Source organism: Vipera ursinii (genome assembly GCF_947247035.1).
Source record: "Vipera ursinii genome assembly, chromosome: 2".
Lineage (NCBI taxonomy): Eukaryota > Metazoa > Chordata > Lepidosauria > Squamata > Viperidae > Vipera > Vipera ursinii.
The window spans coordinates 77,706,921-77,732,545 of record NC_139513.1 but is presented as its reverse complement, the minus strand read 5'-3'; the positions used below and the strand labels follow the sequence as shown (position 1 = coordinate 77,732,545).

Below are 25,625 nucleotides of genomic sequence, written 5' to 3'. Positions count from 1 at the left end.
TATCAAGTAACTAGAAATAGATTTGAATCTTCATCTGTTTCAAGGATAACTGTGAATTTCTATTAAGTCATATCTGCAGGACTGGGTTAGGATTTTCTGCCAGGCTTCTCATCATTCACCACTACACAGCTGGCAGATATACCACATCCCTTTTTCTTCACTTTCTGAATGGATACAGTTGAGTGAGGATGTCTGTTATTTTATATATTGAAACTTTCCAAAATTCACACATTTCTTCTTAAACAGGATGGAAATAAATTGACATTTAAAAAGAAAAGAATGTGGAAAAACACAATTTACAAATGCATCCATCCATAAAGCAGTATAATCACCAACATGTTTCCACTGGTTCAAATAGTCACTCAAGGAGTTTATAGAATATTATAGCATGTTGAACACTGAATATGTATACAATCTTATTGTTGACCTTTGGTCATTCGGGTTTTTTCCCACGTAGAAATAAAGGTGTAGGCGCAACGTTTCGACGGAATCCCATCCGTCATCATCAGGCTGGCAGCTTCAGCTTCCCTCTTCTGGGAGAAGCATGTGGTAGTGGCTGTTTGTTCCTCTTTTTTAAACTGCCAGAGGGGGTGTGTTTTGTGGGTGGAGGTGTGCTCTGATTGGGTGGGGGATTAAGTGTGTTCTGATTGGGTGGGAGTGTGTTTTGAATGGTGGGTGTGTTCTGATTGGGTGGGGGTGTGTTTTGTTATGTATCCAGGTGAAAAGAACACATACACACTTACATAGCAGTCACCACCAGGGGGCGTTGAACTGTAACTGTTTTGGCAGGAACCCAGTTTCGGCGGGAAACAGAGGTTCAAACCGATTGGCTGGTTGCTCACCTGGCCAGGTATAAAAGGAGGGCAGGTAACCCCTATTCCCCAGTACAGTCACTCCACCGAATAAAGATCTGCCGTGCTGTACTCATCGTCTCGGCATTCTTCCTGCTCTCCAGAACCCACTACACAACACTTATTTTAATACAATAACAAAACTTTCCTCCTGTTCATTGACTACAGAACTGGACTTACTGAGTCAATATTTGCAATGCAAATAGGGGAGGAAAGCAGGGATATGTTCATCCTTCTTTCCTTCCTTCCTTCCTTCCTTATTTACTTACTTACTTACTTCATTTTAATCCACACCAAGCAAAATGAAGTTAACAGTTATTAAATTATGTTTTATTTAAACATTTCACCTCTAAAATAAAAGGTATGCTAACTGATTTGCTGAGAAGGTTTTTCTTTTATAATTCTTACAACAGAACAAATCTGTAAACTGTTTCTAGTTTATTAGTAGCACTGCATCCCTGAAATGATTCAAATTGGTGATAGGATATTAAATTTCTTTGTATAGCCACTAAAAGGGTGGGGAGGGAACCACAGCCACAGATGACTTAAATGCTATATTGTAAGAAATGAACTAATACAGCTTGTTTGAGTAAGCAGCATCACTTGGGAACAGTAGTCATAGGAAAATAGGGATATGTCAAAGTCTGATGAATTAGTTCCTTTAGGAGGAACTACATATGGGATATAGGGGATTCAGAAGCATTTAGGGTGGAGTGCAAACAGGCAACATGCCAGAAGTAGCATCATACTCTTAAGTTCTTTTGTTTGTGGATGTGGCACACATACAAAAGGGGCAGTTTTTTATTGCATTTGACACACAATCACACTTCTGAAAACCACTGGGGATTTCTTAATATCCTATTTACTCCAGTGTCTGAAACCTAAACATCATTTTGTGGAGAAAAATGTGTGAGTGCTAAGATTGCATTTGTGATATTTAACTTGTGGGCCTGGTTATCTTAATCATCTTTTTCTCTTTCCAGTGGAGAAAATATTTACTAGCATACCGTATATATTAGCCTTGGAATCCATGCAATTGTAATGGTTGACAATATTATAAAAGCTCCTCATTCACAGGCAGTCGTATTAGACTTTACTGAGTAAAGTCCCAGAGCATTTTAACCTTTTAATTTTCTCTTACTTTGTCTATTTGTGTCCCACCAGTCCTTGCTTGCAGGCAAATGGTGTTTTTTACAGATATTCCAATGCATCATTGTTGCTATTTAGTCATGCCATCAGTATTCAATCTGTGCAATCTTTTTAGAGCAGTTCACTAGGTGGTCCACTGCTTCTTCAGCTTCTTTGCAGAAGTGGTATTGCAGTCTATGACTATCTTCTCAATTCAGGCTTTGTATGCACTATTACCATAATTTGTTTTATATTAACTCATAACCTTTATTATAGTAATAGCAATATTAATATCAATGTGATTCATCGCTCAGTCAGTCAGATGTTTAGACACTGGCATTTTTATCCACTTACCAAATCCTTCCCAAGGACTTGGTACAGGCTGATATTACTGTTGGATACTGTTAAAGGTATCATCATAGAATGTAAGCTGTTTTATTGTTTTATTGTTATTATTATTATTCTATTATTCGAGTTCTGCTGAGTTTTTTGTCTGGAAAGATATAGGGACTCCTGCAAGAGAGGAGTTGGGTTAGATGACCTCCAAGGTCCCTTCCAATTCTGTTATTCTATATTCTGTATTCAGATGAAATTTATGAAATTACTATGGTATCTGTATTTTGCCATTTTTCTTCAAAAGGCTATTATTTCCATATGGTTCCTGACATGTTCTTAGCCTCTGTGGTAATTGTTAGAAGCTCAGGATACTTTTAGTTTGCAGGATCAGTGATGTTGTACAGTTTTTTTTTATTTAAAAAGTTTTACAGTACATTTTAACTTTAATCCCCCCTCCCCTACCCCTATCTAACCCTCCCTATCCCTCTCCCCCATTCCCTCCTCCCCCCCGACTTCCCAGAGCTAAATACAGGGTATAAAAAAGAAAAACAAACATAAGCATCCATATGCTATCACAATAAACTCTTAATTCTATCACCCGATAGCTCATGTAAAATGATTACAAACAATATTACTATTACAGATAAGAAAAAAAAGAAAGAAAACAGAAAAGGAACTTTACTCAAATACTAAATAAAATTTCTTAATCCCAATCCTTATTCATATTAATTTCAAAAAAAGAAAAAAAATTGTCATCTACTATTTACATTCTCCCACATTTCTCTAAATTCTAAACAAATTCTCAATTACGCGCCAAAAGCGCCTATCTCTATTAACCTTGTTAATCTCCAACCAAACTGAATTATGATCAAAAATAGTTCTTGCATATATCACACCAAATGTCTCACAGTTCCAGATCATCCATCTATACGTCTAGGACACCATTCCAATCTCCAATGAAAGTAAAATAAAAAATTTAAAAAATTTATAATCCAATTAAGTACCCAATCTTAAATTGCGTACCCAATCTTAAATTCAATAAATACTTTTAGTCCATAACCCTAATATACGTTTCTTGCAAACAAATAGCATCAGTCTTAAATTATTTTAAATATTGAAAAACTTTCTTTCTACTCTATGATTGACATTCCATTGACATTCTAAATTAGAGATTTAGTCACCAATCTTGACGCTCCAAAGCTTTTGGAGCACGTCTGAAATGACCCCTGTATCTTCTTTAGACCGCGCCCTTCCCACAGCTTCACTATAAGTACGCTTTGGAGGTTCCATAACTTTCTGCTTGTCTTGCTCTTGCTCTCGTCTCGCTCGTCTTAGGGCGGCACGCGTCATCCTCTGCTCTCCAGCAGCAACCGATGAGGCTGTAACTTGATCCCCTCCACCACCATTCTCCTCTGTCTGTCTATCTGCAACATCTTGAGGCTTTCCCTCGCCATGTCCCTTTGCAGCTTCCAGAAGTGATAGGGGGGTTGCTTTTAACACATTGCTATAAAAATCACGTGCCTGGGCCACAGTAACCAAACGATGTCTTTTACCTTTGTGCATCACCACCAGTCCAACTGGAATCTCCCATCTAAACTTGACATCACATTTCTTAAGTTCCTGTACAAGAAATGCAAAATCTTTCCTTCTCCTTAAAATCTTTGGAGGAATCTCTTTTAAAACCAAAACTTCTTGCTCAGCAACTGCCAATTTAGTATCATAAGCAGCTTGAATGACTTCATCTCTAATTACTCTCTTTCTAAAATAGACCACCACATCTCTGGGTAACTTCCTCTGTCTTGCAATCCATGAATTTACACGAAAAATTTTATCCATACTTCCCTCAATTTCAGATGCTGGCTGGCCCAATACCGGTTCCAAAGCCTCAGAGATCAGCTGCTTTAAATCTTCTTTAGAATTCTCCTTTAAACCCCTAATTCTAATAGCATACTGCATCTGTTGGTACTGAACAAGGCTCAATTCTCTGTCCATTTTGTCCCTTATATTTTCATTCTCTAATACCTTTGCTTCTAATATAGAGTTCTTTTGACTGAGATCCTCCACTTTTTCACCCAGCTGTTGCACACATTCAGCTACACTTTCAATCATAGACAACATGTCTACCCTCATTGCTCTAAACTTCTCTTCCATCTTCTTCTCCAATTTCTCCTCCAGCTTTTTCAACTTTTCATCCATCATATCAGACATTAACCGTGAATGCTTTTCAAGGGCATCTTGTAAATCCTTAAGCGTCAGTGCCGGAGGAAATGCAGGAGGAAGCAGAGCTTGCAACGAGGTCTGTTGCACCGGGGAAGACCCCGCACTCCGAAGAGCTTTAGAAGTCTTGGCTGCCATCTTTCCCCACTTTCACTTATTGCGCACTTTCACTTTAAAGCTATAAAATCCATTGAGCTAGAGAGTAAAGCTAAAAGTCCACATCACCTTGACCTCCTGTACCGCTCTGCCTGCATCTTGATACTCAAAAGTATTTCCTTTTGGCAGGGGTGGTTGCTAACGCCTGGCTCTGCTCCAAAAATCACGGAGCAGAGACGCTGCGCAGCTCGGAGCAACCCAGGCTTCGGGTGGGCTCAAGCCTTCAGCCGCCCAAACTCTCAGCTCAGGCGGCCACGGAGAGCTCAACCCCTACCTGGGGCCTCACCCCCTCCTCTTCTCCCGAGGAGGGGGCTTCAAATCCATCTAAACAGCTGATCGGCGCTGTTCATGATGGAAAAAACACAGCTGCGGAGCGGGCAGCCCGGAGACGGCTGTCTTCGGCGTCGCGTCGCCACCGGAAGTCCCAGTGATGTTGTACAGTTTTGATCAGAATTCAGTTGTTGACACCAAAGATAGGTTACTTAAATTTTAAGAGTGTCTTAAAGAGACATCTTCTGGCTCCACTTGTAGAGAGGTTAATTCTATATACCATATCTCTTAGCTATTTCATTAAAAAAAATCAAAAGTTTTTGCAGCTGCATTTATACATAGACAAAAATATTAGAATTAATTTTTAGTAAGTATATTCAAAATTATGCTCTAAATACTAATTTTCCTTCTGGATTTGAGGAATCAAATCTTCAAAACACAATCAATTTTGTTAAAAAATGTATAACTTGATCTTTTTTTTAAAAAAATGTCTTATTAATGTCATTTCCTCCCATTAAAACAACAGCATACATTTCTGATTTTTTTTAAAAAAAAATAAGGTCCTGTCTGGCCAAATAACATCTACTGAGAGCCACAAAAAAAAGTTAACCACAGTACGAGAACAGACATTTCAGTTAATTTCCATCTGTTTTTCAGAAGTCTATTATCTGAAATAATCTATGGATTTCAAATAATACATTTGTTGGGGTGAAATATTGGATATTTTTGTTGTATTATTAAAGTTAATTAAAAGAGAAGTCAAAGCCTAAAGAAATCAAATGGTTAATGAAGACTTAAGTTAGTGGGATCATTATCAATTGATTCTACATAAATGAGCATGCCACAGATGTCATTACCAAGTCAAGTCTTTAAAGTGAACTTTGGAAATTGCTCTCAGGTTACAGGCAATTCATCACCCAAAGAGCTCTTCAGATTGAGTTAACATTTGCACACAACATAAACTCACTTCAGGAGGTACAGCTTACAGGGGTCCAGATTTAAATTCACTATAAATTAGTGTACTAGCCAGAAAATCTAATGTTATATATACATTGCTGATATATTATCCCAAAGGTGCATTTGCCAAAAGGCAACTGGACTTTCTTGGGTTTTTTTCTTTGAAAACATTTCACTTCTCATCCAAGAGGTTTCTTCAGTACAGCAGAACTGAGGAAGCTTCTTGGATGAGAAGTGAAATGTTTTCAAAGAAAAAAACCCCAAGAAATTCCAGCTACCTTTTATAATAATAATAATAATAATAATAATAATAATAATAATAATAATAATAATAATAATAATAATAATAATAATAATAATAATAATAATAAGTTGGAAGGGACCTTGGAGGTCATCTAGTCCAACCCCCTGCTCAGGCAGGAAACTCTATACCATTTCAGACAAATGGCTGTCCAGTCTCTTCTTAAAAACTTCCAGTGTTGGAGCATTCACCACTTCTGGAGGCAGGTTGTTCCATTGGTTAGTTGTTCTAACTGTCAGGAAGTTTCTCCTTAGTTCTAGGTTGCTTCTCTCCTTGACTAGTTTCCATCCATTGCTTCTTGTCCTGCTTTCAGGTGCTTTGGAGAATAGCTTGACTCCCTCTTCTTTGTGGCAGCCCCTGAGATATTGGAACACTGCTATCATGTCCCCCCTCATTCTTCTCTTGATTAAACTACACATACCCAATTCCAGCAACCGTTCCCTATATGTTTTAGCCTCCAGTCCCCTAATCATCATTGTTGCTCTTCTCTGTACTCTTTCTAGAGTCTCGACATCTTTTTTACATCGTGGTGACCAAAACTGGATGCAGTATTCCAGGTGTGGCCTTACCAAGGCATTGTAAAGTGGTATTAGTACTTCACGTGATCTTGATTCTATCCCTCTGTTAATGCAGCCTAGCACTGTGTTGGCTTTTTTGGCAGCTGCAGCACACGGCTGGCTCATATTTAAGTGATTGTCCACTAGGACTCCGAGATCCCTCTCACAGTTACTACTATCGAGCAAGGTACCCCTATACTATACCTGTGCATTTGATTTTTCCTGCCTAAATGTAGAACCTTACTTTTTTCACCACTGAATTTTAGAAAAGGCACCTTTGGGACAACCATGACCTGGATGATTGAGAATCTCCATAGACCTTTTGCCTTTTTGCTACAATCAATATCTACATATTACTATAAATAACTAACGTTACTTGGGTAATTGTGCTAGTTTACTTTGTGGCTTTTTGAACTACTAGTGCATTCTCCTTCCTTATAGAAACACAGAAACATTTCAGAACTAGTCATATGTCTGGTTCCTCTGTAGATTCTCTTGAACCAAAAGCTGCCTTTTCTGTCATGGGCATCTTCATTCTTTACATCAAGTATTATTTGTAAAATAAATAGGAAAACCTTTTTTAAACTGCAGAGCAATATTGTGTTCAATGCCACTGTATTTTAATGTTGGTGCATTTGTTGATTCCATGTTGTCATTTATTTTGAAAAAAAGAGTTCTGTTTGAAATTGGTGTATGTCTTGTTCACCATTTTCCATTTCAACATACTGTAAGATGTAAGATTTTATTTTCAAGGAATCAGGCAGTCCCAGAAATAATTGTCTGATGTAAATTGACATAATTTCTTCCATAGTTCTCCTTCAGTTATCTTCAAATATAACAAGCTGACCTTTCTTTCTGAAAGTACATACAATAAATTAGTATGGGGAATAATTTTAATCTCATTGGGTGACTGAAAGATTTTAAACATACAAAATGTACAAAATGTCACAGAATTGCAAGAACTAACCCAGGACGATTAAACTTTTTTTCTGTAAGTCATCATTTCTAGATGTGTTTGCTTTGCTTATTTGTTTCTAAAGCAAACCCAGATCCTCAGAAGAGAAGGGGAAAGAGAGAGAGAGAAAAAAGCAGGTGTGGTACCTAAGACCTGGGTCACATAAAGCAGGGGTCCTAAACCCCCAGGCTGCAGCCCACTACTGAACCATGGCCTATTTGCAACCAGGCCACAAGAATGGCCAGCTGGCATGCACAAGCACGCACATAGCTCGAGTTGTACGAACGGCAGGCTGGCATGCATACATACATGAGCACCAGCCCATCCCTTGCACAAATTAAGCTGTACATATGTGCACGCTGGGCTGCTATTCACACAGCCCATTTGCCCTATCTCCCTTGCCAGGCTGCCAAGCCAGAAAGGTTGGGTCCACTGACCTAAAGCAACCAAATCATTCCGAAGATACAAGAGTTTTATTAGGCCTGCAAACAACAAAAAAAGTGTATATCACATTTCCACCAAAACATTGGTAGTTTGCTGAGCAGTCCTGAACAAAAGTAGAATCATAGCTTATATATCTTTGGGCTACAGTAGTACATTTCAAAAACAAGACAAAAGCTCCCTGATTTACTGTTCAGGAGCAGTTTGTGTAGTATGAGTGTAGTCCATTTTCATCAGCAATTGTACATGTGGCTATTGAGGTTTCACCATTCTAAGGATTTTTCCACATTCTTTGGAGCCATTATATTTTGTTGGAGAAAACCTTGTAGGTCAGCTGGGGCAACCTCTGATTGGTGCAAAAAAAAACCTGGAGCAAGTCAGAACATCTCACTATTCAGGGACATTTCTTCCAAATGGTCTCCTAAAACCTGAGTCTGTTGGGTATGGTCCAGTTCTACAGGGCTATTCCCTTAAGACATTGAGGTTTTCTGGGATCTAGATGAGTTACATATTAGTAAATAACTAATATTACATATTATTATTTTGCTTATATATTATTGCTGGTTTTCCTCTTAGATTTTAAGTTTACAGTTGCTGACTGTTATTTTTTAAGGTTGTGGCTCCAATTAGTCAGGAATCAATGAGTCTAAGAACTCATTCTGAAGACGTGCAGAAAGGGAAAGCAGAACCAAGGCAAAAATTGTCAGATTGTATTCTGAAAAACATACTGTGAAGGGCTTGAAGACTTGGCATGAATGAGTTCATGAGGTAGGAGCTGAGCAGCTAAAGAGTAACCACCGACCATGAGAATAATGTCATACATTGTTCCAGCACTGAAGGCTTTAATGCTTCTGTATTCAAGGCACAGTTGTTAATCTTTTAGTGCCAGCAAGAAATGCTTCTTACTAATAGAGGTGTGCAAAACCCCTGGTCATTTTGGAAATATTCTAAGCTTTGTTTTGTATTATGACTTTGAGATAACTTAAGCCCTTTCCCATTTCAAACATTTTAATCACTCCTTCACTGCTATAGAAACCTAATTAGTCCTAAGAAATTTTTCTCTTCAAGGGACCATTCTTATGCTTGGCAATCTTTTCTGATTTTGCATTTTGAGGCATCTGCATCCCTGGAAGTGTAGGCAGATCTCTGCATCAAGCTTAGAAATAGATCTCCACTCCCTAGCTATGGATCTCCAGTAGATCTTCCCTTCAAAGATCCTCAAAAGCCTCACAAATATGATTCCTATCAGATTTGTGAGGCTTTCATAAGAGGAAGAGTGCTGATATGGGCTCATGACATTGAAATTTATACCATGTTCAAGAAAACCATAAGTCTTTACAACTTGCCAATTCCATCTTGAAATAAATAAGCAGGAAGCATGTTGCAGGAGATGCACTAAAAATATAACTACTTTATTATATTTCAGTATATATTTCAATAGCGAATTTCCAACTCATATCCTTTTTATCATCTTCCATGATTCAGTTTTGGTTGTTGAAGGCATTTCTCTACTGCTATTCACTATCAGGATCCCCAGAGCAACATTTATTGGATAATATAGAAAGCCAATGTTAAGATGCATTTATGTAGAATGCTTTTAGACTTTTGTATTCCTTCCCAGTCAGTTTCTTCTAAACATATCTTATCTGTAAAAATCTCAGTTTGTACTATCTGCAGCCTTTGACTGTCCAAAAATGTTTCATAGGTACATACCAATCATATTATTCCTTTTCAGGACAAGCAGTGCAATGTAGAGTGTACATACTGGAAAAAAGGTTTAATATCTGGTTTATAACAGCACCTTCTCTACGCATCTCCATGTCTTTGTGTACTTGCTTCCATCATGCCCATACATTGATTTGTGCAGTGGCTTTTGTTCTTAATTTTTTTCTCTTATTTTTCCACATTTAACTTTCAAATCAAAATCTTTACTAAGGTCATAGACCAACACAAGAAAATTAAAATGCAAGCAATAACAAATAATGGATATGTAATGATTTAACTTCTTTAACATACTGTACTATTTTTGCACCAGCCAAGTCATTCTTGACCTTCTTGTAATACACTCACTTCTCAAGCAGCCCGTTTCCATTGCATTCAGCTTACTGTCATTTACTTCCTAATATGCCCAATTATCATTTTCATATAACAAGTGAGGAGATGGATGCTATTATCTACAGGTTTTCATTTATTTCAACAAATATTTATTTCTTGCAGCAGAACATACTCTATCCACTAGGTCTTTGCCAGCATTTGCACACCATAAAGACTTTCTATCATCATCTTTGCTGATATAGCAAAGTGCAAAATTTGCTGCTTCTATACTTTTATTGCATCTTCCAGCAGAACAACTGGGCTATGTTTATTACTGGTGTAGAGATTGTAGAGAAACCAATTTAGAGTGTCAGGTAAAAAAAATAAATATATAGTAATCACACTACAGATCACCTTTGCAGAACTTTTACTGTTCTACAACGTTATTGTTATTGATGATCTAAAGTCAAGACTGTTTTTTTCCCTTGTTTTCAAATGTTTTTCAAATGTTGCTAATATACTTGCAATGTATTGCTTTTGAGGAGATAGTTTGCCATGCAACATTTGGTGCTTTTCTTGTGGTTGTTGTAGAATTTTTTGTTTATATTACATGGTGATTTCTGACCTTTTTCTCCAAGGTTGATGGGAGGGCATGCAGATATCTCAAACCATTTTTCTGCAAAATGCTAGATTTTTCTACACTTGCAAATATCATGTTCTTGTTTATGTGAGATGCCACTGGAAATTTGTGTCACACAAGGACCTAAATTCAAAAATAAAATGAATTTACAGATAATATTCCAAGTCCTAGCTTTGTCCTAAAATCATAGAGAGAGAGAGAAAAAAAAAGACAAATACAAATCAAATTCTGTTTTTAATTCCATTGTTCCAGTATAATTTGGGGATGAATAGCAGTAAAGAAGAGGTCAACTCAGAAAACCTGATACAGTTAATCCTTGTCTTACAACCATTCAAGTGACCATTCAAAATTACAGTGACACTGGAAAAGTGACTTATGACCAGTTTTCACACTTATGACCATTGCAGCATCCCCAGGGTCACCCATGGTTAAAATTCAGGCAATTGGCAACTGGCACACATTTGAACTGTCCTGGAGTTATATGCTCACCATTTGTAATCTTCCCAGGTGGTTTCCAATAAGCAAAGTGAATGGGAGAAGCTAGATTCACTTAAAACTGCCTGATTCACTTAACAACTACAGTGGTTTGCTTAATACCTGGGCAAAAAATGTTGTAAAATGGGGCATAACTCATTTAACAACTATCTTGTTTAGCAATAGAATCGTGTTCACAATCAAGGACTATGTGCATAGATCAATGGGTGTCCTTTCCCAAGGATATTCAGTCTTTTTAGGTTTGGGTAGAAACAATCTGCCTCAAATTCTTATCCCTGTCAAGAACTTGCTTACTTTCCATGTATTGAGTGAAAGCTACCTCCAGTGAATGATGTTGGCATATATCATGGGTGTCAAACTCAATAGTGATGTATCACGACGTTTTTGCCTTTGTGGAGCTGGGTTGGGTGTGGCCTATATATGATGCATCTGGCCCGTGCACGGGCTGCCAGTTTCACACCCCTGGCATATATAATATAAATAGCTATGTATATACTGTAGGTTACACTGCACATACCTTCTATAGCCAAACACTCCCAGGCTCTTGCTCTTTTATACTTTAATTTCAGTATGTTTAACCCATTTACGTGTTTCTGGTCAAAATTTTAGCAATGTACAGGGAGGCTTAAAATAATTTTTGATCCAAAATATCTAACTCATAATCAAGAGAGATTACTGGATTCATTAGATTTTTTGAGTTTTAACATCATCAAGATTCAGTGCTATAGTTTTAATTAAGCCATGTTTGCAATTATTTATCTCAGTGACTATCAATGATGGAATTTTCATCCTTTATATATCAGAAAGCCTAAGCCTTGAGCATTAAACTTGAGGTTTTTAAGGAGTTTAAATATTATAATAGATAACATCTTTTCTTACCTGCATGTAAAAGGAGTTGTAGATCATTTCAAATAATAAGTCATAGAAACAGGTTCAGAATCTACTGCCTCAAACCTTGGATTTTGTTATGGATGTGCAGCATAATTGTTGGAAACTGCTTGGTGATTAAGGTTGTCATACAGAAGAACATGTTATACTAAATCCCTGGATTTATTGCAGAATACCAAGATAATAATGCATCTTTGTTTATATTTGTAATTAATATTGTGGAAGAAAGTATACTGAAAAGCTTGTTTGAGCAAGATTTATCTGTTGAATGAGATTACAATTGTATGTCACCATTCAAACAGTAATTGGTGCATTTCATTAGAACATAATTGAAAACAAGATTGATGTTAGTGCCATGCAATAAATGATCTTGATAAATATTTTATTGTGTGCCATGATATTGAGGGCATGTTTACAAAGAGGCTGATTATCTTGGTATTTTTATAAGGGTATATGCAGTTCATGAGCCACAATGATTAAGAAAGTTCTGCTATCGTAATTAATATTTATTTCTTTTTATGGGTATCTCAAAAACTCTAAGCTCCAAGTCATCTTCATACTAAATAGGTCATTTTTCCTAAGTTGAGAAATAGATTATAATTATATTCCTTTTATGGTAGCTTGATACAGCCTAGCATAAACTGATTGATTGATTATTGGCCACCAAATCAGTGACATCTCTTAGCAACTGCATGGATGTTCTCCATGATGATCTGCAACTAACCTGGTCCTTCAACACTCATATTCTTCCAATTCTGCTTCCCTTAATACTGTATATATTCATAATATAGGCAAAATAAAATAAGGAAAAAACATATAGTTTTGTCTCATTTCTTTGCCAATTTGGAGCCAGTTTGTTTCACTGTGTTCTGCATCTAGACATTGCATTCTAGATGTGTATATAGTCGTGATACAGAAAATGAGTTGTTCTGGAATTCCCATTTCCTAAGTATGTCCCCCAGTTAGACATGATTGACCCAATCAGAGGTATTTCTATAATCAATAAAACATATACTAACTTCTTTCAGTTATTCTTTGAGCTCCTCAGTTATCCTTTGTGTATCACAATATTGTCTCATGCTCCTTGGCCTTTTCTAAATCCAGTTTGAACATCAGGCATCTCTTTTTCCATGTAGAGTTCTATATAGATGGCCCTTATACCTGGGCTGTTCCCCCCACTGCAAGTTTCTCCTACTGCCTTTGGAGCTTCTAGAGATTAGGCAGAACCAAAGTCTAATGAAGGGCTTCTATGGGCATGTTGGGACAAAGCTCCTACAGGTATGCCTCATTAGTTTGCAGATTCTTAGCTGATAAAGTTATTCAAATCAACTCAACTCTAGAGGCCAAATGAATGGTGATAAGTAAATGTGTGATAATCTGGTATTCTTTGGAAACTTTTGAGCTGGAGGAAGTAGATAGCAATAGCACTTAGACTTATATACCACTTCACAGTGCTTTACAGCCCACTCTGAGCAGTTTACAGAGTCAGCATATTGCCCCCAACAATCTGGGTCTTTATTTTACCGACCTTGGAAGGATGGAAGGCTGAAGTCAACCTTGAGTCAGTGAGACTCAAATTGGAGAAATGAAAGCAGTCAGCAGTCAGCAGAAGTAGACTGCAATAGTGCGTTCTAACTACTGGCTCATAAGGTCCTTAGTAGTTAGAATGCTACTATTCGAACACAGGCAAAGCATTAGCACTTGATATGAGAGATTCATTAGAGGAGGACATAGTGCTATTAACCTTGAAAGAGGTAGTAGTGTGCCTGAAGCCACCTTCCTAAATCCAGCTGTGTTTGATAAGTTATGCCCAGTTTCCAACTTTCCTTTTCTATGCATTAGCCATGATTACAGGGTTTGATCTCATAGCTGACCCTAATGATTTAAGAATGAGTTCTACAGCAATTCTTGGATACTGCAAAATTCTTGAGAAGTTTCCAACATTTCAGAGATGATCCTTTGAAAGCCTAACAACAACTATAAGAAGCAACATTTAGCATTTGTTAGACATGTAATAGGATTTGAAAATATTTGATATATTGCTATTATGTCTGAATATTAGTATTTTGAAATAAAAGCTGCCTAATTAAAACATATACTATAACTAAAATGTGCATTACTTGTTGGTGAATTGAAGAAGAATTCACAATAATATGCAAATTCAATTTTTCTTGCAAAGATTATTGTTTAAAAATTATACATACTTTTGAAGATTCATTTCAGGTCTATGGTACTTAAGGAGGAACAAAAGCACCACTGTGTGTACCATTAAAAATGGGAATATTGCAAAAATGATGATCTCAACTGTGTCCTCCTTCTGAAATGATTAATGAGGCTCCCTATGATGCAGGAAATGAAAACTAGAAATCTGGATAAGTAATGATTGCTTCAAGAGAATGAATATCTCTGAAAGCACAGAACAACCTGATAGGTTGACCTCCAATAAATTACTCTAGGAATTTTCAAATTGAGAAAAGGAAAGTTTTGCTCTTTGTGGATGTGAGACTTAGTAGAGCTTAGTGACAATGCAAAGATATTTCTTTAGAAGGTAGGCAGGTGCCATGTACTGTCTGCCATCTGACTAGTTAAGATTATAATTTTCTAGAAACAAACATGAAAGAAAAGGGTATTTAAGCAAAGTATTTAGTATCACTCACGAAAACAGTCAAAACAGAGTATAGCAAGGCATATATCCAGTATGCTGATTTCCATAACTGAGTTCTGTACCAGCTCAAGCTTGCTGGCCTGTGTTAATTGTTCTTCCTACTTTTTTCCTTCTCTTTCATTGAAATATATTTTAAGAAAGTAAAAGGGGAAAAAACAGAGATTAGAACGTTAGGAAAAAGCAGAATGTATAAACAGGAAAACAGTATGAGTAAAACATAGGTTGGAGCTAAATTTCGAGTGAGATGTCAAATAGTTGGGAAGAGACTATTTTGCCAGTCTGAAGATCTCAAAATTATCTTTTGGGGAAGTGTGTAGGCTGAACCCTACTGAATGGATTTTCTGGTTGCATGTTGTCTTGGGGATCATCACTTATTATTTTTGAGTGTTGTAATTTTTTATAGGGACACGGTGGCTCAGTGGATTAGGACGCTGAGCTTGTCGATCAGATGGTCAGCAGTTTGGCGGGTCGAATCCCGAGTGCTGCGTAACAGAGTGAGCGCCTGTTACTTGTCCCAGCTTCTGCCAACCTAGCAGTTCGAAAGCATGTAAAAAAACGCAAGTAGAAAAATAGGGACCACTACGGTGGGAAGGTAACAGCGTTCTGTGCGCCTTTGGCATCTAGTCATCCCGGCCACATGACCATGGAGACATCCTCGGACAAGCACTGGCTCTTCAGTTTTGAAACGGAGATGAGAACCGGCCCCTAGAGTCAGAAAATGACTAGCACACATGTGCAGGGGAACCTTTACCTTTACTTTACCTATTTTTTTATATTTTAACTGTATGCTTCCCAGAGATGTTGGGAGTTGAGAATCCCATAAATTCTATTAGTACTACTACAAATAGTAGTAATACCTCTTTCAAATAATAACTTATTATAGTTGTTTTTAGAATAACTATAAAGGAATGCTTACCTCCCAACATAATCACAATAATTCATCTCTCTCACCTTGACAAATGTCCTTTATTTCTGGATATTTGTTAAGAGGTACAGTAATAATTTGTGTGTATATGTATTATTGTGTAGTCTGTACAAGGTGGCATTCATCTGATTTTTTTCAATAGCATTAACAATCTACTGTTGGAAGAGAATATTTGCAGCTCACAGTTGAACTCTCACTTGTGGTCTCTGAGCTTGTTTTCTTGCAGACATGCCTGGTACAGGAATTGTGGGATCTTACAAAAGTTTCACTGGCTTATGTACTTATTATACGTAAGGCTCTTAAGGGAGGCTTATACAGTTTAAATGTTATATTAACTTGTGACCAACAGAGATATTGCACAATCAGTTCATCCTTACTGGGACTCTTCAAGGATATGTAACCTCCATACTATGTTCAGCACTTTAATGGGTTGGAGACTGGCATGGAGGATTCCTATGCCTGAAGAATCCTAGTAAGGATGAAAAGTAGTTGTGTAGTGCCTCCCAGTGATCAGGAGTTAACGTATTATCAAAATACAACCTTACTACACATCTACTATGGCATAAACTTTAAGTAGTTTGGAGCCCATTTCATCAGATTCTATGAAGTATTATTTGATGAAAAGCAAGTTAGTCGACTTGTCACATGCTTGCATTTCATGATAATTATTTTTAGCACTGTTGCTTATCCAGCAACTTCCCTATGATTCTGACCACAAGAAAATTGTGTGTTAAAGGCCACAGTGAAAGCTTCAATATCCTTTCTAAGTGTGTTTGATAAAAATAAAAAAAGATCTAAAGATTTTTAAAGTATTGCTTTTAAATATTAACAGAAGGCGGCGAGTGTGGCTTGAAAACAAGCACATCAGTGCTTGCCACTATCTAATGTAAATCAGGGCTATAAATAACTATCTGTGGGTTTCATAGAACAGATGGTGCCATTCCTGACCTAGAGATATAGACATTTTGTGCTAGTATCTTAATAAAGTCCAAATATTCCACATTATGTCAGCCTACATTCAAGACTGCTTTTTGTTTGCAGAAATAATTTTAAAAAAACAAAGAACAAAATGCAGGTGCTTTTCATTCCTTTTGGAATGAAAACAAATCAAATCATTACCCAGTAAATAGCAGACCATCATTAGTGGGATCATATTTATTTTCCCCTTTGGAGAGCCCTCCCTCCAAAAAATTTTTTTGGCAGAAAGCTAATGGCCCAGGGCCTTTTTGAGAGTTCATTGACTTAAAGTATATTTTTCCCCACTATAATATCTATCAGTGTAATTTTTATATTGTTTTTGTCCAGTGAATTGGATGGCCCGTAAACATGTGTGGGAAAATGCAAAATACTGAAATCATTCCATAATATCAGTTATGTATCAGCTAATTAGCTAGTAGGATTATTGGATAACAGTAGCCACCATCGTATACTTCATACAAACAAAAATTAAGACTAGCAGATTGAGCCCTAAAAATCCAGATGACTAGTAGTAATTTTCTGTATCTTTTTGCTACTGGTAAGTGGCCATTTTGATTTTTGTTATCAGATCTGGTAGATTTAGTTCTTATCCTTGAATGAAAAGTATTGATCCATCTGAACAAAGCCTTTTCCATCCCTCCTCTTAAAATTCAGCCCTGTAGAGGCTCTATTTCTGTTTTTCCAGTTTTGATTCAAGAGATTAAAGATAAACTAACATGCTGAAAAAAGAGCTTCTTAATTGTTTTTGTACCAGTAGGGAGAATACAAAAAAGGCTATCACATACATATAGAAGAGAGCTACTTTGTTGGGAATTGTTACAAGTTTTGTGACTTATAATAGCAAAAAAAATATTTATTAAGAAAATCTATATGGCCACCCAATTCACATAAAAATATATTCATGTTGCATTCCCAATTTTTTATGCATATGAGAAATTCATGGTGTAGTATCTATCTATCTATATTTATATTTATAAAACTTTTATACCGCCCTTCTCCCGAAGGACTCAGGGCGGTGTACAGGGCAATAAATATCAAAATACAAAGTACAAAAGTTAAAAAACATTAAATAATTATGCCCGATATAATACAATAGTTAAAAACCATGTTAAAACCCAAACCCCAAACCCATCAGACCAGGCCGGCTTGTTCAAATAAATAAGTTTTTAGATCCCGTCGGAAGGAGCGAAGGTCGGGGGCCGTCTAGAGCTCAACCGGCAAGCGGTTCCACAGGTCTGGCGCGCCCACAGAGAACGCCCTCCCCCTGGGGGCCACCAGTCGTCATTCTCTGATCGGTGGCACCCTGAGGAGGCCCTCTCTGTGGGAGCACACTGGACGGAGGGAGGTTGACGCCAACAGCAGATGTTGCCATAGGTAATCCGGACCCATGCCATGTAGGTCTTTATAGGTCATCAACAGCACCTTGAATCTCACCCGGAGGGCAACTGGAAGCCAATGCAGCTCGCGGAGCAGAGGTGTAACATGGGAGTATCGGGAAACTCCCAACACAACTCGCGCGGCTGCATTCTGCACCAGTTGAAGCCTCCGAGTGGTCCTCAAGGGCAGCCCCATGTAGAGAGCATTGCAGTAGTCCAAATGAGAGGTCACGATTGCATGAGTGACTGTACGCAAGGCATCCCGGTCCAGATAGGGCCGCAACTGGAGCACCAGGCGAACCTGGGCAAAGGCCCCCCTAGTCACAGCTCCTATATGATCTTCTAAGGAGAGCTGTGAATCTAGGAGGACTCCCAAGTTGCGAGCCCTATCTACAGGGGGTAATAAGCCACCCCCCATAGCAAGAGATGGAATAATCTGAATTTCCCGAGATGCCGGCACGCACAGCCACTCAGTCTTGTCAGGGTTGAGCTGAAGCCTGTTCCTCCCCATCCAGACCCGGACCGCCTCCAGGCAATGGGACATCACGTCGAGGGCATCACTTTGGTTTGGGGTTTGGGGTTGAAATGAAAACCTGGGTATCATCAGCATACTGATGATACCCAACTCCAAAATCACGAATGATCTCACCCAGAGGCTTCATATAGATGTTGAACAGGAGAGGCGAGAGGACCGATCCCTGAGGAACTCCACAAACGAGAGGCCTCAAGGTCGACCTCTGCCCCCCTGCCAACACCGACTGCGAACATCCCAGAAGGTAGGAGGAGAACCACTGAAAAACTGTGCCTCCCACTCCCAACCCCCTGAGACGCCGCAGCAAGATACCATGGTCGATGGTATCAAAAGCTGCTGAGAGGTCTAACAGGACTAGGACAGAGGAACAACCCCTGTCCCGAGCCCGCCAGAGATCATTCACCAGCACGACCAATGCCGTCTCCGTGCTGTACCCGGGCCTGAAACCCGATTGGTATGGGTCCAGATAATCAGCTTCCTCCAAGAACAAAGGGAGCTGATGCGCCACCACGCTCTCAACAACCTTTGCGAGAAAGCAAAAGTTGAAGACCGGACAAAAGTTGTTTAATACAGCTGGGTCCAGGGCAGGCTTCTTAAGGAGGGGTCTCACCACCGCCTCCTTCAAGGTGGTGGGAAAACTACCCTCACTCAAGGAAGCAGTTATCACTGCCTGGAGCCAGCCTCGTGTCCCATCCCGGGCCGCATAAACCAGCCAGGAGGGGCATGGGTCCAATAAACACGTGGTGGAGCTCAGCTTCCCCATGATCCTGTCCACGTCTTCAGGAGTCACAGGATCGAACTCCTCCCAGATAACATCGACAAGACTGCTCATGTCCTCATCGTCAGACTCTGCCCAGTCGGAGTCCAAACCGGTCCAGATCCGAGCGATTTTGTCCGACAGATGTTGACTAAACTCCTCGGCATGACCCTGCAAGGGCTCCTCCCTCACCTCCTGATTAAGGAGGGAGCGGGTCACCCTAAACAGGGTGGCCGGGCGATTATCTGTGAACGCAATTAGGGTAGCAAAGTGGTTAGACCTTGCCGTCCTCATCGCCGCGAGATAAGATCTCGTAAAAGACCTTAGTCGCAACTGGTCGGATTCAGATCAGCTGGATCTCCAACAGTTCTCTAGGCCCCATCTCTGACGCTTCATCTCCCGGAGCTCCATAGAAAACCATGGAGCCCATTGGGATCTGCACCGGGTCAAGGGCCGTATGGGTACAACTCGGTCGAGTGCCTCCGTGGCTGCCTTTTCCCAGGCTTCCACTAGGGCATTGGCTGAGCTGTGAGCAAAGGAGGCAGGTGGGGACCCAAGCGCCGCCTGGAACCGCTCAGGGTCCATTAAGCACCTAAGGTGGAACCATCTCATTGGTTCAACAACCCCACGATGGGGGTGGCAAAATGGAAGACCAACCTCAGGAGATGATGATCAGTCCATGACAGGGGCATAACAATTGGAGAACCCCCACCCAGATCATCTAACCACCATCCAGATAGAAAAAACAAATCGAGCGTGTGACCCCCCCCATGAATTGGACCCTGAATAACTTGCATCAGGTCCATGGCTGTCATGGAAGCCATGAACTCCCGAGCTAACTCAGATGATCCCCCCAGGGATGGTAGATTGAAGTCACCCAAAACCATAAGTTTGGGGAACTCAATCACCAACCCAGAGAGGATGTTGAGAAGCTCAGGCAGGGCTGCTGCTGTGCGACTAGATGAAAAGTACACCAGCAGCAAGCCCAACTGAGCTCTAGGGCCACATCTCAGGAGGAGGGACTCACACCCGACTATTTGGACAACGGTGGCCTCCCGCGGACATAAGGTCTCCTTCATGACTATCGCCACTCCTCCGCCCCTACCTTGAGCCCGAGGCTGGTGTAGCACCCGGAAACCAAGTTAAAACAGTATATATTTGGAACACTTCATTCCTGGGTTATTTTTTTCTTAAAAAACTTTCTCACACACATTTACTTTCTTCCTTCTTGGCCTACATCTGCAAAAAAAAGTGTCATGAATGCTTGCTGTAGAAAGGTTTACCTTGAATGGATGAAGAAAATATAACATCATGTCATTGAAATACTACTAGTATTTCAAGAGCCATGGTGGCGCAGTGGTTAGAATGAAGTATTGCAGGCTAGTTCTGCTGACTGCCAGGGGTTTGATCCTAACCGGGTAAAGGTTGATTCAGCCTTCCAGCCTTCTGGGGTTGGTAAAATGAGGACCCAAACTGTTTGTGGCAATATGCTGACTCTGTAAAGCACTGTGAAGCAGTATATAAGTCTAAGTGCTAAGTGCTATTTCCAAACAAATGCATTTTCTTAGATTCAGCATCAGTTCAGATTGAACCTTTTCAAGTTGCAAACAAGTCTCCTCCTCCTCCTCCTCAAAAACACAGATACTGATGTGATCCCTTTTTGATATTACAGACTTGAGTCTCCGACACGCTCTTTGGTGATGGAGGCTCCCAAGGGAGTTTTGATCAATGCTGAGGCTGGCAACCTTGAAGCAACGTGCAGGACGGAACTTAAGCTGCAATCCAAAGATGGTGAGGTACGGAGAAAGTTCAGTACACCTCAGAGCTGAGATCAGGACTCTGCTTTTGGTTTATTGTCAAGGCTGTCTAATTGGCAATGAGTACAGAACAGAGAGCTTGGCACATTTAGGGCAATTTTCAGATTTAAAAAATAGGATGGTAATTCCATTTAGCACTGGAAATTCTCTTGGCAATTTCATTTAGCACTGCTTCTAAAAAGCAATATGGATAGCTAATATATTAAAGTTCCTCATCAAGATGATGGAACTCATTGGATGCAAACTGTACTTCTCCCATACAAAGTGGCAAGTTGATTAATTAGTGTTAAAAGGCTGGGAAAATAGCAATGATTATGGGAAACAGATTTATGTAGCTGTAAAAATGAGTAGTACCACTAAATTCCCATTTTGTTTGACAATTTAAAGTGAGTTTTTCTTGACCAGCATAATTACCCCTTTTGTATCGTTTAGGTTGTGGTGAGGTAGGATTAACTCACCCCTATTGATCTGTAAAGACTGGAAGTATTTTTAATGGGTTAAAACAAACTCTTTAGATCTTTGAAGGTATTTAGGAATTTGCAGTGATAGTTCACAAATTGAATAACTCGCATTACCCAAAAGTCAGTGTACCAAGCCAAGGTAAATTTGTGGTTGCTTGGGTCTACCTCTCATTTTGCTCCATCAGTAACATGTAACCATGGAGGTAGTGTCCTATTCTCCTAAATTTTGTTTTCCACACTGATGATGGTAACAAAGACATTCTAATCTTCAGATCAAGAAAGAAGAACGATTAAGTCATTTCCACTTTTTGAAACAGCCTTTTTATAACCTGGAGAAACAGTGAAACAATTTTCAGGTCTCAGTGTAATGTTCAATGAATACTATATCTACAACTCACAGTACATTAGTGTGATCAGTAAGTGGTAGATATACTTCTAGAAGAATTGGCAGTGCTGTTTTGAATGAACATGTATACAGGTTAAAAGTATCATACAGATGGAAAAATAAGCAAAGGTGCTGAATTCCCTTTTATCTCATAGACAAACAAGCAGTTAACCTTGCTCAAAAATGCACAAGCTCCAAGTTGTTCTTTTCCAAGTGTTACTCATGAAAAAGCTGAACTACACATTTGTTGTAATGGCACTGTTGTAATGGCAGTGTTTTAAAACTGTCCACTTGCACTGTCCACTTCCAAACAATTCCAACACTCTCCCCTACCTCTTCAGTCTCTACCATCACTATTTGCCCAAAACTGTCAGCTCTCTCCCCACTCACTCTCCCTAATTAGCAACACATTTTTCTCTAATTGTTTTCCATTGGCCAACTTATTGCCAGCTGAAATACTTGCTCCTATGCAATTTCAGATTCTCTTCTCTCTTTCTTGAGGAGGAGGGAATCTCCACTGAGCACAATGCTACAAAACCAAAATCCTTCTGCTTTTTTTTTCTTCTACCTTTCAACTTACTTTCAAATCAGCTTTATTTCACTATTTTTTTTCAGAGAAAAGAAACTTCCCATGTTTCCTCTGACCATATTTTTTCCTCTATACAGTAGACTATTTTCTTGCCTTAGAATCATTTGCCTCACCAGGACCTTCAAACGTACTGCTTACCTCCGGCTCTAACCCTGGGCAACAGCCTCCAGATCCAAGTTTCCCTAACCTTCATCTCCAGCACATAGACTATAACAACAGTAGTGTAACTTTGCTCTTTATCTGTACCTATTTATTAGGGCATATCCAAAGGTCCTGTTTCTCATAACAATAGGCGCAATAGCCTCCTAACGTCTAGATACAGACCCAGACCCCTAGCAGACAGATTTAATGTAATCACAACTTTCTGGTAAACTCCAAGCAGCTTCCATAAAGCTGTTAATTACCATTCAAATAATAATTACTCCTAAAGATTATTGCAACTATCAAGTTGCACTTAATTTGTGAAGTAAACATTGAAATAATTCAAGCAAACATAGAAACAGTCCCTTCTGATCTAGATGCCTTGGTCCAGAGAGCTAGAAATAGCTATAAATACAGTGGCCAAGAGAGCACCTGAAAACACTATACATTTTTAGAATCTCACTGAGCCCCAACACTGAAAATAGATACAAAAAGTGAGTCTCAATAAAACCCAGTTCAAGATAAATCCTATTTGCACTTATCATTTTGCCTGAATTCCCCCTTGTCTTCCCTTGCCTTTGCTTCTCTGTACACATTTTGAAAATGCATCATCAAAGCAGACACTTTTTAATTGGGAAATCATTGAGAGTGGTGTGTGCCAAATAGGATATCCTTAAAAATTAAATATTAAAAGTTAATCTGGGTGAACTGCAACTGTAACTTTTCTTAACCAGGAAATCTAGTTTTAGGAATTCAAATGTTAGCTAATTTTTGCTATGATTAATTATGCTTAAATCATCTTTTATCCCAGTAACTGCACATTTTGTTGGTCACTTGTAATCTAATAATATTGCACTTTTCTAGCACTGAATATCTGCTTATGGAAAATTTAATTCACATATTTTATATATTTTAAACAATGGATTCCTGTGCATCATTAAACTGTCATAGGAAGAATAATAAAATGATATCCAAGACCACAAATAACAATGTAGAAAGAGCAGAAAACTGTACATTGTTATGGCAATTATTGAGGGATTCTAGCAGTGAAGATTTTTTTATGTAAACAATAAAGTTATACTTTTACCATTTATAGGGGAACAATATAGCTTGGATTTTCATTTATACTTTCCAAACTAATATACGGACTGACATATTGAAATTTGTCCATTCTTACTTAATACCTAGTGCATGAAAAGGCATAATCATATTCCTGATCATGTGTCTGTGTTTATATTAGCCTAAATTCAGCCTTTACTGAATACATATGTATGCTACAGAATGAAAGGCATAGTTAATTTACATCATGGATTTTAAATCAAGAACCTGACCAAAAGTAGAATTCCATTTTTTCTTCCTCCTTCATCTTCTCCTCCTTCTCTTTCAGATAAAGTTGGAGGCTTCAAAAATCAAACTACCTAGATTGCCTCAGGGATCCTACTCCCCTTCTGGATCCAATCAAAAAATCTATGAGCTCTGCGTATGCTCCAATGGAAAGCTGTTTCTGTCCCAGGCTGGATCTAGCTCCACCTGCCAGATAAATCCAAGTATCTGCCTTTGAAAGAGACTGTTTGCAGCAGGCTTCATGGCAAGACAGTTAAGCTGCCACTTAATTTTGCTAGAACACAGAAAGCCTATCAAAGACTCGTGTGTATGTTTGGGGGGAGGGGGCGTGTGTGTGCATGTGTGTGTGAATATATAAATATATAGATATATATAGATATAAGTATATATAGATATATATATATCCTTTTCATAAAATGGGGTTTCAGTACAAGAAATTCCAGGGTGACCCTCTTGGTGTGGCATTTATCATTCCTACATCAAAATGTAAGAACTTCGAGTGAATTGGATGCAGATCTTTTCTGGAATACTCAGATTGTTGGATGTATGTCTCCATTTGCCAAGTTTTCAAGCCTCTCCAAATTTAATGGCTAATTCAATAACAATTAATAACAATTAATCCTCATAACACTAAGGACAAATTCTATCATGTCACAAGAGACTGCACCCATGTTTAATCTGCCATGTGTAAAGGCACTAAATCTGCAATTGCGTCTTCCCCAGGTGTCTGTGAAAGTGAGATAGAGAGATTACATTTATATGATGCTGAACACAATTCCTATGTTGTTGGTTTCTTCTATGGCCATATAGATATCTGTATCTGTGGAGAAAGAGTACTGTGTATAAAGACAACCTAAATATGAAACCAAAAAAGCAAAGATGAACTTATAGCAGCCCTCCTCAGATGACTCATGAAGGTAAGAAACCAAAAAGGAAGGTAGAATATATCCAGATTACAAGTAAAGGCTTTCAGTAAACAGAAGAACAAAACTAATTTAAAATATATATAAAACAAACCAGTCTCGGAGCAGTTTACAGAGTCAGCATATTGCCGCCAACAATCTGGGTCCGCATTTTACCAACCTCGGAAGGATGGAAGGCTGAGTCAACCTTGAGCCAGTCAGGATCAAACTCCAGGCTGTGAGCAGAGTTAGCCTGCAATGCTCCATTCTAACCACTGCTCCACCATATATTATATCATCAGAAGAGGCTTCAAGATGGGCCTGGGAATGGTGTCTTGGAGGGAAACCATCTGATCATTACAAACATTCCCTGCAAAAAAAAAATCCTAAAAATAACTCTTTAAAAAATAATGATTAAGGAACAATGGCAGCAGCAAAAAGAAAAACCTCTTTAATCGTACTGTTGAAACCAAAAGCCTAAAATGAATTACACTTCAGAAAGGGTGATAGGAAGCAAGTGAGTTATG

At 38.8% G+C, this 25,625-nt stretch overlaps 1 protein-coding gene across 1 annotated transcript in view; it reads left to right on the top strand.

Annotated features, from left to right (window-relative positions):
• The window catches only part of SGCD (sarcoglycan delta), a gene marked incomplete at both ends in the record, with an annotated part of 191,933 nt that extends 167,520 nt beyond the window's left edge, over nucleotides 1-24,413 (top strand). The window contains 2 exons of the mRNA XM_083353565.1: nucleotides 21,132-21,255; nucleotides 24,240-24,413. Of these exons, the coding sequence (XP_083209691.1) occupies nucleotides 21,132-21,255; nucleotides 24,240-24,413 (298 nt within the window). The remainder of the gene's footprint in view (nucleotides 1-21,131; nucleotides 21,256-24,239) is intronic.
• Between the last annotated feature and the right edge of the window lie 1,212 nt (nucleotides 24,414-25,625).